Here is a 17,648-nt window from a genome sequence, read left to right as displayed (position 1 = left end):
CCCACCACTCCCTTCCGAGACCAGGTGGTGAACCTGCAAGCGCTGCCCCTGGAGGAGGCAGATCCAGCCTTGTCGTTGCTGTGTCCCGTAAGAGCGCTCCGCATATACGTGGACCGCACCCAGAGCTTCAGAAGCTCTGAGCAGCTCCTGGTCTGCTTTGGAGGTCAGCAGAAGGGGAAGGCTGTCTCTAAGCAGAGGTTGGCCCACTGGATAGTGGACGCCATCGCCTTGGCTTACCATTCCCAAGGCGAGCCGTGCCCCCTGGGGGTGAGGGCCCACTCCACACGGAGTGTGGCCTCCTCCTATGCGTTGGCGCACGGCGCCTCTCTGGCAGACGTTTGTCGAGCTGCGGGCTGGGCGACACCTAACACCTTTGCGAGGTTTTACAACCTCCGTGTAGAGCCAGTTTCCTCCCGTGTGTTGGGTAACAGGTAATTGGCGGGAAGGGCTGGCTGGGTGTCTCGCTTGCTGCGCCATTCCCCCTAACACGGGGATGTGAGCGCCTTCTTCTCCCAGTAGAGTTCCCCGGTTGGCGTACCCTGGTCGAGCATCCTCCAGCACCCTCGGCGTCAGACTTGGCGGAGCAGTCTGTCGCCAGGCCCAGTACTGGCGTTAGCATGCCCGGAGCCGGTCAGCCCCTGTACTGGGCTAGGTGTCCATATGGCTGGGTTCCCTACGGGTAATCCCATATGTGTATTCTTCCACGGTAAGGTTTCCCTCTTGGCAAACCCGTGTCTTCCCTTGACAGATCGCTCTGTCAGTCTCTTCTGGCAGCCGTTCCATCCCTACTCCAAGGTAGGACCTGCCTCAGAGACCCTTTCCATATGTAGTACTGCCCCCTGGGTCAGTCCATATCGGTATATCCACATGTCACCTCCCTACGGGTAGGATGTGGTCTCCGTAGCGACCTTTCCTAAAGGCTCGCTTCCCCATTGTCTTGCCAGCTGAAAGAACAAATAGGGAAGATTTGAAGCAATCTTTCACTGAAGGTTGAAATCCCTTCCATTTACTTTATGTGGGCGGAACAGCAGCATGGCCTTCTCCAGCAGCGATGTACTCACCCTTTGGCCCCTTCGGTACCAAGGTCAGTGAATTTGCGCTGGGGCTTTGGGAAGGTTACGACCTTAAGCGTAGCTTTTGTGGCACGCCAAGGCTTGTCAACAATTGCAGCGCCTCAGGGTTGTGACGAGGTTCAGGTTATGGCGTTTTCCATAGGACCCCATTTGTCGGTCGACATAACTCGTAGTGACCGACAGATAGGGAACGTCTCGGTTACGTACGTAACCCTCGTTCCCTGATGGAGGGAACGGAGACGTTATGTCCCCATGCCACAACCTTGAACCATTCGCTGTTGCCGGGACACGTTCTCGGCTCCTCAGCGTAAAACCTAATGAGTGGATGCACCTGTCGCCCTATTTATACCCGCTGGCACGGGGAGTGGCTCAGGTGTGTTAATCCACTTGCCAATTTCATTGGCGTTTTCTCTTAAAATCAGAGATGATTGGCCTCCCAAGTGAGACCCCATTTGTCGGTCGACATAACGTCTCCGTTCCCTCCATCAGGGAACGAGGGTTACGTACGTAACCGAGACGTTTCATGACGTACTTCAGATTAGAAATAATGCACCTCACCTCTGTGTGTTTACAATCTGTCACAGAAGGACAATTATTTTTAATCTGGATGTTTATAGTGACAGAAGAAGATGTATTCTGAATGTTACCATGTAGAGCACCTTTCAGTGGAATTCAATGGAACATGAAGTTTTCAGATCTTTTCAACCCAAGTCGATCTGACAGTGGCTGGTAAACATGCTCTGACAGTATATCACTGTATAGCAGAGTCTTCACAACAGATCAGTCTGAACTGCAGATCACAGAGGAGACTAGAAACGGGTTTATGACCAATGATACAACAAACACATTTGAGTGTGTGGGAGAGAAGAGAAAGACCCCATGCATAACGCTTTATGTATTTTTATTAAATGCATTTTATGGAAACCAATTCCAATCTTAGAGTAAAAAAGATACTTTAAGCTGCCAGTTTGCAATTTTATTTATCATAATTGTAACTTCATATTTTATAATGCAGCTTTACATTACACATATCAGTTACAAATTATATCTCACTTACAGTTGCAACTTTACATCTGACAATGTGACTTTATTTTTCACAATTTGACTTTATATCTCACAGTTGTGTTGTTATATCTCACAATGTGGCATTATACATCTTACAATTACATTTTATATCTCGCAGTTGCAATTTTATTTCTCTTATTGTGACTTTAGTATATCTCACAATGTATATTTTTATTATTATACCTGTGGCAGTGACCTGAGGCAGAAACAAGCTTCCATAGTATTTTTGTGTCATTGTTTCTTAGATATTTATTTTGCTTCGTATGTGGTTTTGGCTTTAATGTCACCATGTACTTGAGCTGACATGGACTGATGATCAAGTTCTCCAGCATTTGAAAATGATTGAGCATTTTGTGCTTCAGTGGAAGCAATAGCAACTTGTCATAATATGGTTAAGGTCTAGAAATTGATCTACAAATGTACACTAGTGTTCAAAAGTTTGCGGTCTTTGGGAACTTGTTGTGCCAAAAGTTATCTTATGCTTACCAAGGCTGAATTTATTATATGAAAATTACAGTAAAAGCATATGTTTATGCAATTTAAAATAACTTTTTTTCTTTGAATGTATTTTAAAATGTAATTTATTCTTTTAATTGTATAACTGGCAAGGCTGAGATTTCAGCAGTCATTACTCTTCAGTGTCACATGATCCTTAAGAAATCATTCTAATATGCTGATTTGGTGCTCCTTTTTTTATTATTTATAATACAAATGTTTGTTATAGTCTTTACTGTCAGTTTGATTAATACAGTGCATCTTTGCTGAATAAAAATAATCAATGACCTCAAACTAAACAATTTTATCTCGAAGTTCAGAATCTTAAATAGTGTGTTTTCTTAAATCATATTTTGTTTTACATTGTTTCCCGTAGGAAATGTTAAACAAAAAGTAAAATCAATTTGCAGTCACTGAATAGTAAAATGTAATTATCATTAAAGCTTAACAAGAATGAAACATCACTGATGAGTGAAACACAACTCTAATGAGAAAGCCAGCAGTGGTTTTATTCATTATTTAAGAAGTGAATGCCCTACATTTTGGAAAAGAGAACTCTGCAAATTCTCGAGATCAATCATTTTAATACCAAAAGGCATGATTAATTGTTTTAATAAACTGAAAACTTAGCAACAACTCCTTCCCATAAATAACTCTCTGAATATAAGTGTGCTGAACAATGTCACAAGAAACACTGAAGCTGTAATAAGTACAATAAATATATATTTTAGGATAAACATGTTAAGACCAAACATGCACTGACAGCTCTGCAGTTTCCTCTGTAATTTAATGTAGTGTAATGTAGTGCAAATGTTAATGAGGACCTGGTTAACCAGACACAGGGAACCCTGGTGTGACTGCAGGCTTCTGCAGCTGCTTCTGCTAGCACATGGCTTTATTTTGACAGCCGAAGCAGCAGCACTTCTCAAACTCTAAATTTTAAGTATATCGCTGGGAGAAACTTTATACCTCAAATCCACTAAGCCAGAAACGAGAAATTACATAACACCACAGAGAACACATCAGAGCCTATGGGGATCTGCTAGAGTCGAGCAAGAACTGCCCTACTGCACTGCTGTTCACTCAAACTGGAGGAGGATCTATCTGTGCTCATTTGTTAAATGATCAAGGGAAGATACGCTCTTGAGGGTGTTTCATGTTAAACCGCGTGTATAACCTGTGTAGCTCACCTCGGAAACAGTTGTGCAATTGTAGAGCATTTTCTCGCTTGTTTTCCAGCTGGTTAGACGTTTGCACTTTGCTTTTTTTTTTGTTTAAACCTTAAAATAAAATTTTTAAAAAAGGCACGATGTTTCATCTGGAAGCAGATTTCAGAAACCCAACACCACAGTTAACGTACCCCCCTGTGAGCTCCATCCACAAGTCCCTTTCGCTGTAAGTCACAAAACAGTTACCTATCTCATGATGCATACTTACATGAAGCTCAGTCTGGCCCAATTTTCTCATCCCTTGACGGTAGCTTCCATAAGAAGTGTAAAGCACTAAGAATAAAACCACACCTGAACTGGCTATTTTTCCATTGAGAGCCCATCAGTTTCATGCATATCTACCAAAGACGGGTTTGATTCTATTTATTGCTACAATTACAGCTTTCAGTGTCCGGCTCGACAGCAATGCCATTCAATTACACTAATATGGAGATGATTGCAGACCCATTAATGAATTTCCAGCCTGGTGCGGGATAGATAGTGAAATAATTACTCATATCCGCTCTATAGTAAACTTACTTTTTGTAGTCTCTGGGATAAAAAAAAACAGCCCAAATGATTTGTTTGCGAGTGTATCCATCGCTGGGACTATTTAGAGCCATCTGTAAGACACCTGTGGCATGTAGATAGATTAACCATGGTGCTTTTACACTTTAGTTTCTCGCTGATAAGAGACTGTTAAGTTCCTGCTGACCACTGATTGTCAAAGCACCTCCAGGAGAGATAATTGGATTTGACTGTGTACAGAATCGGCTCCTGAGTTGGAAATCCGATTGGATTTGGAGAATTGGATTTTTCAGAGTGTGCCAAAATGGTTAGGGGACAGAAAATCAAGCACTTTGTTTAGATCAAGCCAATCAACTGTAAAAGCTTTTAAACGTCTTTAACCTGAATGTTCACTGACTGGAATTGAATGATATAGGCTTATTAGGATCTTTGTGATGCTAGTTTCATTGTCTTGATGTTGCCTGTGTGTTTTCATAGGGAAGAAGACCGGGATATTTCTCCTTTTTGGATCCGTTCTCTCCTGGGGTTTGGCTTTTCATGTTGCTGGCATACCTGGCAGTCAGCTGCGTGCTCTTTTTGGTGGCAAGGTAAATCTTCAGCTCCATACTGACACCCACTGGATCTTATTAGTACCTACATTATCTTGAAAGGGGAAGTGCAGCTAAAAAATGGAAGAAAGTCTCTCATGATGAACTGTACTTCATCTTGTCACTCCAAACCTGTGACTTTTTGAAAGAAGATTTTAAACAACTTTGACTGATGAAAGTGGAATGCTCCAAAATAAGAGTTGTACATCTTGAATCTTCCATTATAGTACTGGTCTTCTGAAGTCATACATGTTTCTAAAAACAGACTGAAATTTGTAATACACAAATTTTATTTGACTGATTTTCACAGATTTCAAATTTTGTGAAAATTTAAACAAAAAAATTTGATTGGTTGATTGGTTGATTGATTGAACCGTTACTTTAACACTCAACTAGACATTATGGGACAGAGTTACTAAACAGGGCAGATTAGTATGAGACCCAAAAAAGCACTTTTGTGGAGCGTGAAAGACATTCTCCAGACCTTAAACCTAACCCTGAATCCCTGGTTTGTCAGAATGCTGTTCTAGGATCAGTATAGGTGTATCTGTAGACATTTCATTTTAAACTCACTTTTTATTCCGGCTTTGCATTGGATCAAAATAAGAAATGTCATGTTTTATACTCTTTCACAGTAGCCTGCTGATTTTCCAGCATTCTGCAGGACAACGGGGGTGTTGTGCGTTACCTTTATTACCTGTCAAGACATTTTTATATAAATTCATAGTCGGAGCTTTTGTATATGTTTTTCTTTGCTTGCCTCTCTATAATGTGTATATTTTTACACATCTGTTATTGAAATACGACCTGTGTTTTCTTTGCTGCATCGCTTGTGTTCGGCATTTCAACCGAGCTGTAATGCGAGGTTGTCGCACACCTTGAAGAGTAACTCAGCAGCGTCCTGCAGTGCAGTGCATTTTTATTAGTGTCCTGTCAGTCACGGCTAAAGCTTGCACAGCCCCTTCAGGGAACAAAAACCAGGTTACGTGGCCAACAGGGAGCACTGGTGACTTCATGCTTTGCCAACTGTTAAAATTGTTCCTGGCTCATTTATGTTTACTACCTTTTATCCTTTCTTCTTTTCTCACTGTTGGCATACAGGCTAACACCTTATGAATGGTACAACCCTCACCCCTGCCTGAAGGGGCGCTGTAGCCTGCTCATTAACCAGTATTCTCTGGGCAACAGTTTCTGGTTTCCTGTGGGAGGTTTCATGCAGCAGGGATCCACTATCGCCCCTAGAGCCCTGTCCACACGTTGCGTCAGTGGAGTATGGTAAGAGTGCACGCTATATATTGTCTCCATTGTAAAAAGACCTGCATTGATGGTCACAAACATATGTTGTGTTCAGATGATGCTCTCCAGGATGCGATTTATTAGGAATGTACAGAATGTCAGGGAATTTATATATATTTTCTTATAAATTTTGTATGTAAGCCTCAGAAATGTTGGCTGTAGGTCTTGTCTTCAAGACCTTCGAGAAGTCTTTCCCTTCTTTATGCATTCAATTTGGATTTAGGTCTTTAATTTTGGGGTCAACTAGTTTAACCAGCAAGGCCTCACTCAAAACCAGTTAGATTTTGCCTGCCTAAACTGGTTTGCCAGCTCAACCAGCACCCAAACCAACATTACCCAGCCAGTCGAAGCTGTTCTGTTTCCCTGTTTCAGCAGAGTATAACATTCTGCTGTACCCTGATCTCATTGTCAGTTGCTGGAAACCGCAGATAAAGTGCTACTCTCAATTGGCCTCTGTTTTTCTGCTGCGTTATTGTACTGTCATTTTTCGAGGCCTCGTCGACTGCAGCTCACCGAGGTCAGTGGAGAATAAAAGCGAGCTATTTTTGAGTATTCTGAACGGACGTACAGTATTCAGAGGTGCCTTTCAACTTCTCATTCCGATGCGGAGCTCACAGTAGCGCCGAGCTCTATTGATGTTGGGTCAGAGCTTTGCGTTCCTCGTGTCTAAAACTGGTTTGTCGTTCCAGGTGGGCCTTCACCTTGATCATCATCTCTTCCTACACAGCCAACTTGGCGGCCTTTCTCACTGTTCAGAGAATGGAGGTGCCCATCGAGTCCGTGGACGATTTGGCTGACCAGACGTCCATAGAATACGGTACCATGCACGGTGGATCCACCATGACCTTCTTCCAGGTGAGATCTCCAAGGACAAAATGCAATGGAACTCCACCCACAAATCAATGGCCTGTCGGCAGGTTTATTGACCATGTCGCTAGCACTCTTCCCTACTTAGGGATTTATCTGTTTGCTGTCTTAATATCAATGCCATTCGATATCTTGCCCTCTCCAGAGGGCCGCCCAGACTAATTCAAACCCTTTGATGCGTCGAAGGGATGTTTCTCGACCCGCCCCTCAGCAAGCACAGACTGTTTCACATATTCAGTTGTCACATCAACATGTCAAACTGTCAGCTTATCAACAGCCAAGTCCATGGTTAACAAATTCAGTCTCTCCTCTTCACAGCTGTAGTGATTGGCTGTCAAGACACCAGACGAAAATTGTGGAGCAGATGTAACAATCCTAATATCTCCTGTTTTCGGGTTAGAACTCTCGCTACCAGACGTACCAGCGCATGTGGAACTTCATGTACTCCAAGCAGCCCAGCGTGTTCGTGAAGAGCACTGAGGAGGGCATCGCCAGAGTGCTCAACTCTAATTATGCCTACCTGCTGGAGAGCACCATGAACGAGTACTACCGCCAGCGCAACTGCAACCTCACCCAGATTGGAGGCCTGCTGGACACCAAGGGCTATGGCATTGGCATGCCTCTGGGTGAGAAAGAATTAGAGAGAAAACAATGAATAGAGGTTTATGTGGAGTTAGCAGGATTTTTATTGACTGAAATGCAACCAGAGTGCAAAAAGATCTGTATAAAAATGTAGCAGGGAATCTTGCACATTATGGAGAATTTTTGGTTGCTTGTCGGATTGTATGATGTGATCTAAGTGAGATCTTGGGTTGAAGCCAGGGCAGACTGTGCAACGTCAACTGTCATTTGTGCTACTGAATGATAAACAACTTTGGTCACGATTGACAGTGTTGACTGGTGGATCAATCGTGTCACAATCTGACATGCTCATTAACATGTTTACTGGTACACACATTCAAGCAAACCCTCGCACTAATATTTGTTTTACCTGAAAGAAAATGTCTAAAGGCAGTCCGTGTCAGTGTGTAGGCAAAAAAAGGCAATTTAACTTCTTTTTTTTTTAAAGCAAACCTGATGTAGTAATAGTAACTCTTATAATATTTAAGTGGATAGTTCAACCAAAAATTTTAATTATTTACTCATCTTCAAGCCATACCAGGTATATATGATTCTCTTCTTTGAGACAAATACATTTGGATTTATTTTCAGGAGAATTTTCATTTTTGGGTGAAATATCCCTTTAAATTAATGAATTTATTATTTTTTTTATATCAAAAATATTAATAGGAAATATTTTGTAACATTCTAAATGTATTTACTGTCATTTCTGATCAATTTAATGCATCCTTGCTGTACTTTTAAAAATCCTGAAGTAGTTTAAATATGTTGTTTTATGCCGCATGCCGTGTAAACCAGTTATATACAATACTCTTGCAGACATGCACGTCATCAGTTACTTTGTTCTTATTGGTTATTTATTGGACGCAGTAGCATTCACATTTCCCAACTATGACCTAACATTTCGGACACTCTCAGAACTTCGTCTTCATCAGTGACAATATTACAGTAAGCTATCCAAGACTGCCAGTCTCGTCCCATAATGATAGAAATCTTTTATGTCTCAGATGGCAAAATTATAGAAAAAATTGCACAGTGCGCACCAGGCTTTAATCAGATAACTGAAGTTAAATGAATCCATTGACTGAATATAATTTGCACTGAATTGATTTGTACCAAGCTATGTCCAACCGATGTTTTAATCAACATGATTAATAGCAAGGTTTAGTTTACAATAAGTGAAATGAACGCCATGACAGGAGTGTACAGGACTATACATAATATATGCATCCAGAAAATATACATCCAGCTCTGGCTTCTCACATCTCTAAGATGAATATTTTGTTTCAGGCACGGTCTACAGAGATGAGTTTGACCTGGCCATACTCAAGTTACAGGAGGAAAACCGCCTAGAAATCCTGAAGAGGAAGTGGTGGGATGGTGGCAAGTGTCCGAAAGAGGAGGATCATCGAGCAAAAGGTGAACCACCTGTCACTCAACTGAAAGTCCAAACATAATCTTTTATGAAACTTTTATCATGTTATGTGTTTTTGCGTAGGTCTGGGCATGGAGAACATCGGTGGGATCTTCGTGGTGCTTGTGTGTGGTCTTCTGGTGGCCATCTTCATGGCGGTGCTGGAGTTTGTATGGATGCTTCGTCATACGCCAGGAACAGAGGTGAGAGAGGGCTATTTTACCTGCCTCTGCTTTCTGTCCTTCTCCCCGCCCTCGCACCTCCTTCACTGAACTCCCCACAACCCATCCCGAGCCTCACAAACAGCACACCAAATAATATACCTCAAACTGCTGTTTGTTTATAATGTATTCATGACTAAGTGTGATTGCCCATATTCATATAGCATTGTCGGTAAATCAATGCTATATGTGTGTTTGCGAAGTGATAATGGACTAAATGCCATTTGAAGACTGGTCGGGAATATGGGTGTTTGTGTGATTGTGTTTGTATTGTATGTCTCAACGTCAAGTCAAAATGAATAGTTTAGTGCAGTTTAACTTTTTTTTTTGATGAGTAGACTGAATATTTGCATTATGCCTAAGGGAAATGTAGCTTTGTGTGTTAGCATTAGGTAATGCTAATAGTGTTTCTGTGTTTGTTTATGTGTGTGTGAGATGCATTCCTGCATGTGAGTATATACTCAGCACCTTAAACTGCACTGGCATGGCTTGTCATCCAATAGGTAACAACTTTCTGTCCTGTATAACTGGTGTACATATCTTTATGCATACTATATCACATTGGTCTAACACCAAGAGGGCCACATTACAGCTCCTAGAATCACATCATTGTTTGTTTGCAGTGCCTTTTCAACCTCATGACATGTTGCCAAAAAATTGGATTGATCAGATTAAATTATTAATTTTTTTTAATAAAAATTCAGCAATATATTTGAGATAGACCTTAGTCAAGGTAGCACCATGTTTAATTTTTGACAATTTCAGTTGTGAAATGTATGTGAACTAGTATCTTTATACAGTGCGTGCCGTTGTAAAGACTGCAAGTCTATCCCCTGCAGCCTCATTTTCATTGAATATGGTGTCTAACCTGACTAAGGTCTAATGTTCAGAAAACTGCACTGGTTGATCTTCAGCTACTCAGTTCTGGATTTTATCAGCGTATCAGAATCCCGTGATCTCAACACGAATCCACGCAATCAGAAATTTTGCATTAAGGGTGAAAGATTTCCTCATGCAGATTTTGCACCAGCTTCAAGTTGGTCCTACAGATTCATTGTTTACCAACAGAAAGCTGCTTGGTTTGAAAGGGACTTCTGTGCCTGCTGTGCTTCACACAATGTTACACTATTAACAATAGATAATTGTGCCTTTTCTGTGACCTCATCTTAACATACTGGCACTTAACGGCATAAATTTAAAGGTTAAATCCTCAGTGATATAGTGCCTGGGGACTGTTAAAATATTTTGTAACAGTACAATAAGTGGTTTAGTTTGAAGGGATATGCATAGTATTTCCCTTCAAATTTGATGTCAACACATGAAATTAAGGTTGGGGAAACTACTGAAGACAGAAGAAAAATACTACTGTTAAACAACAATCAAGAGAAATGAACGATTCAAAGCAAAGATGAAGTATTTAACAGTCCTTAATCAAAACTTTATTTTTGTAATACTGTGCGATATTATTCCATCTATGACAGAATTCCATTAAGATGACAAATAGCACCAGAGGACATGGGAAAATGCAGCAACTCTGTTCCCAGGGTGATTCAAAATATATATGCGTTCAAATAATCAGACTTTAATCATATTTTATTAAGTAAACTATCATCAAAACTCATTGATAACTCATTGACAGTTTTTCAAAGCAAAAGGCACTGCATACAAAGAATGACCCAAACGCAGCAGCTCCACTAACCTATCAGTTTTTTTTTTTGTTTTTTTTATGCGAATCTAACAGAATACATTTAAAGAAGTGAACTTGTTGAGAATGTAATGAGCACACACCGAGATCAGCAAGCGCTTCAGGACATGTTCTCTGATTTCTCCGCTGTGCATCAGTCAGATAAACAGCTACCACCCCTGTATAGCCCAGTGTTATTTTTGATCAATGCTCTGGCTGTGCTGCCTTCCACCCCCTGTGAGCAGTGTGTCAGCGAGACCCCCTGGCCTCTCTTTCTCTCTCTTTCTCTCCCTCTGTCAACGTGTCTGTTCCTCACAGCTGTCCGTGTGTGAGGAGATGCTACGAGAGCTGCAGGGCATCGTGCTGTGTCAGGAGAGCCTGCAGTTACGGCGCAGACGCGGAGCCAGTGTGTTGCGACCGCAGCCTCTGCCCCTGGACGAGCGACGGGCGCGGGCAGCAGCAGCGAGCCTCAGCAATGGCAAGCTGTGCACGGGCACCGGCCTGCCCGAACCCCTCTCCCACAGACTGGCGCAGGAGGCCGCCCTGGTGGCACGAGGGTGCAGTCACATTCGCATCTGCCCAGAGTGCCGGCGCTTCCAGGGCATTCGAGTGCGCCCGGCTGGCCCTCCATCGCCCAGCCCCAGCGAGGAGAGTATAGAGTGGGAGAAGGGCACCAACAACAGTGAACATGAATAACCTCTATGATCTGTGTCAGATAGACGGTAAACAACGCCTTTACTGGACCCAGAGATAATGGGAACGTAGACTCCGGAGAAGGAGCTAAAGGAGAAGCTGTCCATGCTGCTCGATTCAGCCCAGGAGCTGCGTCTGGTTTCTGTACACTGTCTTTACGGCCCTCTGCTTTTGGGGGACACAGCAGAGGGGCTTTGTACTATGCAGTATATTTGTCTAAATGTGCTGTTGATTTATTTTTAAATTATTCCTCTTTTGTTGTGATACCAGTATATTGCTATTATCTCCTTCTCACGACACCCGTTTAGTTTCGTTTCTCACACCGTGGATGGCAGACGAGTGCCAAAATACTCTGCATTCATTTTGTGCTGTTGCCATCTCATTCCAGCCCCTGAAGGAGTAACTATTTTTATTAATAGTTATATTCTATTAAAGGTTTTGGGGATGTTTCTGAATGTTTGGTGTGCATGTATGAGGGTTTTAGATGCTACTGAATGGAGTAGGACATGTTTTTTTTTTTTTTTTACTTTATAAATTTTTTGGTTAAAGAAATACTTTGTATTCTTTTAATTTGTTTGAGTTTTAATTCATTTTGTTGCACTACTGGGATATGAAAACTGCACACAGTTGTGGGGGAAATGGAAGATTATGCTCCCATTTAGGAAATTCGCATTGGGAAACTAACTTGTATTTCTATATTGACCCCTAATTTTGCCATTCCAGCAGGGCGCTTGGAGATACCAGATGTGTTCACTTTCAAAACAGATGTCAGGAAAGTGAGATCTGAGGTCATTTTGTTCCTGTCAATGTCTTACATTTTTCTGTACCACTCAATACATGATGAAATCCACTACTGACAGGGTCGCTCCATCTAGACATATCTGTGTGTTGAGACATTGGAGATCGTAGGACTATATAGTTTCAGGTATTTCTTTATATTGCATAACATCTCATAATGTTTAAAGTTTAATGTTTTTTTCCTTGTTTGAAACCAGAAACATGAATTTGTTTATGTGACATCTTGGATTCATGGATTCTGTTTTTTTTTTTTAAAAAGGAAAAAAAAAGACATCTGGTGAACACTCTTTTAAAACTGGATTCAACCAAACAGTTTTTCAACGTATCACAGCTGATGCAGAATTTGGATACCAAAATGAAATTATTTTATTAGGCATGATGTTACCCTCAACTTGCAGTGCCAAACTGTAATAAATTGCCTTCACATTTTGGAGAGCCATTAGAAGTTCCTTGCTACTCCTGTTGATTTTTTTTTTTTTTTTTCTGCGCATTTCTATTGAACTGAATCCATTTCTACATGATATTTCAATACAGTGTTGGTGCCTGGCGAAAATAAATGGCATTGTGTTCAGTTCTGTGAAAGGTTGGCTCTGATCTTGAAGGTTTTGTCTCTTGGATCTGTCGGCTCTATCTGTAAACATTTGTTTTTCTATGTGCACAAATACAGCTCCATTAATTTCCTATTGCGGGCTAGAATGGTTCTGCAGGTGGGTTTTCACTGGATACTACTGGACCCACAGACAACTCTATCTTTTATTTGGGTAAAACTGAAGAAGTATTGCCAAAAGAAAAGGTGCATATAGTAATTATTCAAATTTCATAAAAGTATTCCAAAGTCAGAAGAAATGTCAAAATCGATATGTAAAAATCATATCGTTTTGGAAAAGTGGAAGAAGAAATTTGCATTAGGAAACTAACTAGAATTGATAATTTCCTTTATTTGTTCCATTCCAGCAGAGCACTTGGAGGTATCAAATGTGTTCGCTTTCAAAAAACCATGTCAGGAAAGTGAGTTCTGAGGTCATTTTGTTCCTGTAAAGGTCTTACATTCATATGTAGCACTCAATACATGATGAAATCCATACTGACAGGGTCACTCCATCTAGACATATCTGTGTGTTGAGACATTGGAGATCATTGGGTAAGATTAGTATTTACAATTTCGGCAAAAGTAAAGAAATAATAACAAAAAATGCACATGCAGCAATTATTCAAATCAGTGATTCAAATCTAAATTAGTGATATAATTCGTACAGAAACATCATGTTTTTGGGGATAAAAAGCAAGCATGAAGGTCCATCCCTTAGCATAACTGCCAGTGGTGTGTGTCAAGAAAAATATATGTAAACATGCATGGAATTGTACCAATTCATACAAATAAGCCATCAATTCACCAAAATGTAACATTGCCATGAGACTGTGTTGGAGCTTCTGTGTTTGCCTCAATCCTGTGTATTTTCAAACTGAAGAAATATCTCCCAACACCTGCCAATGTCTACATGATAGAAATCCATTTAAGTTCCAGGGTTCAAAAACCGAGTTGTCCAGCGCAAAGATGGTTTGATAGTAATGAGTGTGAATTGTTCAGAGACTGAAATGTCATGGCTGAAGACAGGACTTATTATTGAGACATGCAAAGCTTACGGGCCAATCAGTCTGGATGCATTCCCGAGGGCAGGGCCTCTATCTCTCTCGGCATACTGCCCTTCTCCAACCCATTTATTTCTTAATTCAGCTCTAACCTGTTTCCACAGAACGAAATTGCATCTCTAGTTTTAATTCCGTCAAGTGTCGCAACTGGTTTCTGTCAAACAAAAAGAAATGTGACTTTTTTGCTGAATTACACTTAATGACATCAGCAAACTTGGTTTCATGCCTTCAAGTACGCGTTCCATTCAGCGTTGGCAAATGGGGGCGCTATCAGGGTTGCCAGGTTTTCAGATTAAACCCACCCAACTGTTACTCAAAACTAGCCTAAAACTAGTCCATTCACATTCTGGGGATTAAAATACATGTAACATACAAGTCTTTAGCAGTGTTCAACCCACGGACAAGAAAAATAACCTGCAGCAACAGTGTTAAAGTAGCCCAATTCCACGGGAAAACCACGGACTTGGCAACACTGGCACTAGAAACCTAGCAACATATTTAAAGGTCCCCTTCTTCGTGATCCCATGTTTTAAACTTTAGTTAGTGTGTAATGTTGTTGTTAGAGTATAAATAATATCTGTAAAATTCCAAAGCTCAAAGTTCAATGCCAAGCGAGATATTTGATTTAACAGAATTCGCCAACAAAAAACGACCCGTTTGGACTACATCCCTCTAGTTCCTGCAGTAATGACGTCACTAAAACTGTTCTTTGACTAACCTCATTTGGGCTTCCCAGGGACGCTGTACTTGGAGTTTAATGGTTACAATTTATGTTTAACTCGGTTCCCGAAAATTATAATCCACTTGTAAAACTATGTGCAGCACATTTTGCTGAGGACAGCTTCCTCAATCTCAATCAGTTTAATGACGGATTCGCACAAAGATTATTCTTGAAAGATGGAGTAGTTCCCTCTTTGTCTGGAGAAGGTGTTGTTTATGGACCACAACCGGTAAGTGTATTTTATTATTTAAGTTGGTGCGTTTAACAGTTTCTGTAACTTTCTACACAAAGGGCAACGCTGTTTAGCTTTGTTAACTAGATGTTAGGGCTGTGCAAAAAAATGAATGCGATTTTCATGAGCATCTCATCAGTGATAAACGCTCCTGTGATTATAAGTACATCTCCAGCACATGCTCCTGCCCACTTGCTTCTCAAAACTAGTCCAATCGCGTTACCAGGAGATCAGCCTGCTCTAAGCTGCTGTCCAATCACAACACAGGAACCGCTGGCCCAATCAGAACTCGTTACGTATTTCTGAAGGAGGGACTTTATAGAACAAGGAAGTCTTCAGGCCGTTTTGTGACAGTGAAAACAGCGGTATATGTGAATTTTGTGAAAAATACAGTTGTTTTTTTACACGCGAAACATGAACACATGTTATATTGCACACTGTAAACACAATGAAAGCTACAAAAAAAGGTCCCGCGAAAAACGGGACCTTTAATATTTGGCAGGAATGAGTATTCTTGTTTAACATACAAGTGATTCAGCTGATTAAACGAGCAATATATATATATATATTATAAATTCAGTAGACTCCTAAGAAGATTTTTTTTCCATTCCACTGTTCTGTCTTATGTTTTTTAAAAGCTAAAATGTATTCTGTGTGAATGGCCCCACATCCTTATGAAAATTAACCATGGTTATTAGGCCTACTACAAATAATACTGAAAAACCACAGTTACTATATTTAAACCATGGTAACCACAAATCAGCCATGCTTTTGCTTCACTAACCATAGTTCAACCATGGTTTTTGAAATGGTAATCAATACGCCAAAAAAAATGAATAACAAATTCAATTTAGGCATTTCAATGTTACTTTTTATGAATTGTGTTAACTTGCCACATCTGAATATTTCACAAATGTATTATCAGTAGTATATATTAAAACAGTACATTCTTCTAAACGTTTCATTTCTACAAATCCTTTTCAGACCACTGGTTTGTCACCTACAGTTGAATTTACAGTGATCTTGGACTCTTTTTAATATTCTAAAACATTATCCAAGGTATGTATAGGACAATATGTTATTTCTCATCTTTGTTTTAGAAGAGAAGTGCTGTTAAAACATCCCTGTGAGTGCAGGTAGAGATAATGTCATGTTCATTTTGCCACCTTTTGTTCTCTGGCAGTGCTTGAATGAGTAGAACAACCGTCGCACCATTATAGATTAAGTGAAACAAAAGTCTTTTGCCTTCATCTGCTTTCCATTTATTTCCCCTCTGACTGTCCGATCTCTTTGGGAGATGAGCAGACCACATACTGCTGCATGTGACTGTACTGCCATGAGCTTTCCATGAATGTAAAATTTGTGACATTTAATAACACAAGAATCTGTGTAATCAAGGTTTTAGTACTGAGATGATGTTTGTAGAGCTTATTCTAGACAGTCAGTTCTCCTGGGAAATCTCACATCCGTAAATCAACAGCTGGCACCTGTCAGGGGCATTAGAGCATTACTCTTGGACTCATACTGAGAAGAACACAACAGGTACAAATCCTACACATTCTATATGGAGAAAAATACATCAGAAGAGGGTTATTAAATTATTTGAGTAAAAATCATTTGAAAACACTTAGAAAATTAGACCAACAGAGACACCTGCTGGAGATAGAATGAGCTGCACTGTCTGTCGTAAACGGTTTGGATCAGAGAACTTCATTCATCAAACTCTTGTAGGATAATTCCAAATGAATGAACTGTTTACAAGGAAATTCAGTCTGCTTGCTTCATAAATTAGGCCTGAACACATGTTTGCATATAAACACAATGTTTAAACTGCTTTATCAAATTACGCTAATAAATTTGTCCAATTGTCCATTATGTTTCATGAATGTAAACAGTATTACATTTTTATAGGATATATCAGCTGTAAAATCAGATGTCTTGAGTCTTCATGTTTCTTCGAATTCAATTCACATGTGAAACAAAAGTCCCTAATTTCAATTAAAGTCAGCTTGACCTTTTTATGGTGAAGTGATAATAAGCACGATGTTTTGTTGTTGTTGTTTTCAGATCAACTTTCAGATCAACTTTTAGACCTCAGTTTAAGTTGATATCAGGACAAGTTAGCGTCCCAAGCCTGCAAGATTGAATATATGAATCTATACTGTACCTTCAATTTGTCAGAAAGATTTATGAACGTTTCAAAGCAAGTCTCTTATTCTCACTAAGGCTGCATTCATTTAATCTAAATACAGTAAAACGGTGATGTTGTAAAATATAGTGACAGGTTAAAAGGACTGTTTTCTATTTGAATGTATTTTAAAAATGTAATTTATTCCTGTGATGGCAAAGCTGAAATTTCAGCAGCCATTACTTGAGTCTTCAGGGTCACGTGATCCTTCAAAAAAGAAAAAAAAGAAAAGAAATTTGGTGCATATAGAAAATTTGAAAATACTGCTTAATATTGTGAGAGGTTTTTCAGGATTCACTGATGAATA

The 17,648-nt window shown here is 40.2% G+C and overlaps 1 protein-coding gene across 1 annotated transcript in view; it reads left to right on the top strand.

The window, feature by feature from the left end:
- LOC128029228 (glutamate receptor ionotropic, kainate 4) overlaps positions 1–13,107 on the top strand; it is a 307,696-nt gene extending 294,589 nt beyond the window's left edge. The window contains exons 15-21 of the mRNA XM_052616871.1: positions 4,847–4,956; positions 6,058–6,231; positions 6,942–7,107; positions 7,520–7,745; positions 9,031–9,159; positions 9,239–9,357; positions 11,378–13,107. Coding sequence (XP_052472831.1) covers positions 4,847–4,956; positions 6,058–6,231; positions 6,942–7,107; positions 7,520–7,745; positions 9,031–9,159; positions 9,239–9,357; positions 11,378–11,755 — 1,302 coding nt within the window. The 3' untranslated portion in view covers positions 11,756–13,107. The remainder of the gene's footprint in view (positions 1–4,846; positions 4,957–6,057; positions 6,232–6,941; positions 7,108–7,519; positions 7,746–9,030; positions 9,160–9,238; positions 9,358–11,377) is intronic.
- The last annotated feature ends 4,541 nt before the right edge of the window (positions 13,108–17,648 follow it).

The sequence above is a fragment of the Carassius gibelio genome, chromosome A15, assembly GCF_023724105.1.
Source record: "Carassius gibelio isolate Cgi1373 ecotype wild population from Czech Republic chromosome A15, carGib1.2-hapl.c, whole genome shotgun sequence".
NCBI classification, from domain to species: Eukaryota; Metazoa; Chordata; class Actinopteri; order Cypriniformes; family Cyprinidae; genus Carassius; species Carassius gibelio.
This window is presented reverse-complemented; position numbering and strand designations above follow the sequence as displayed.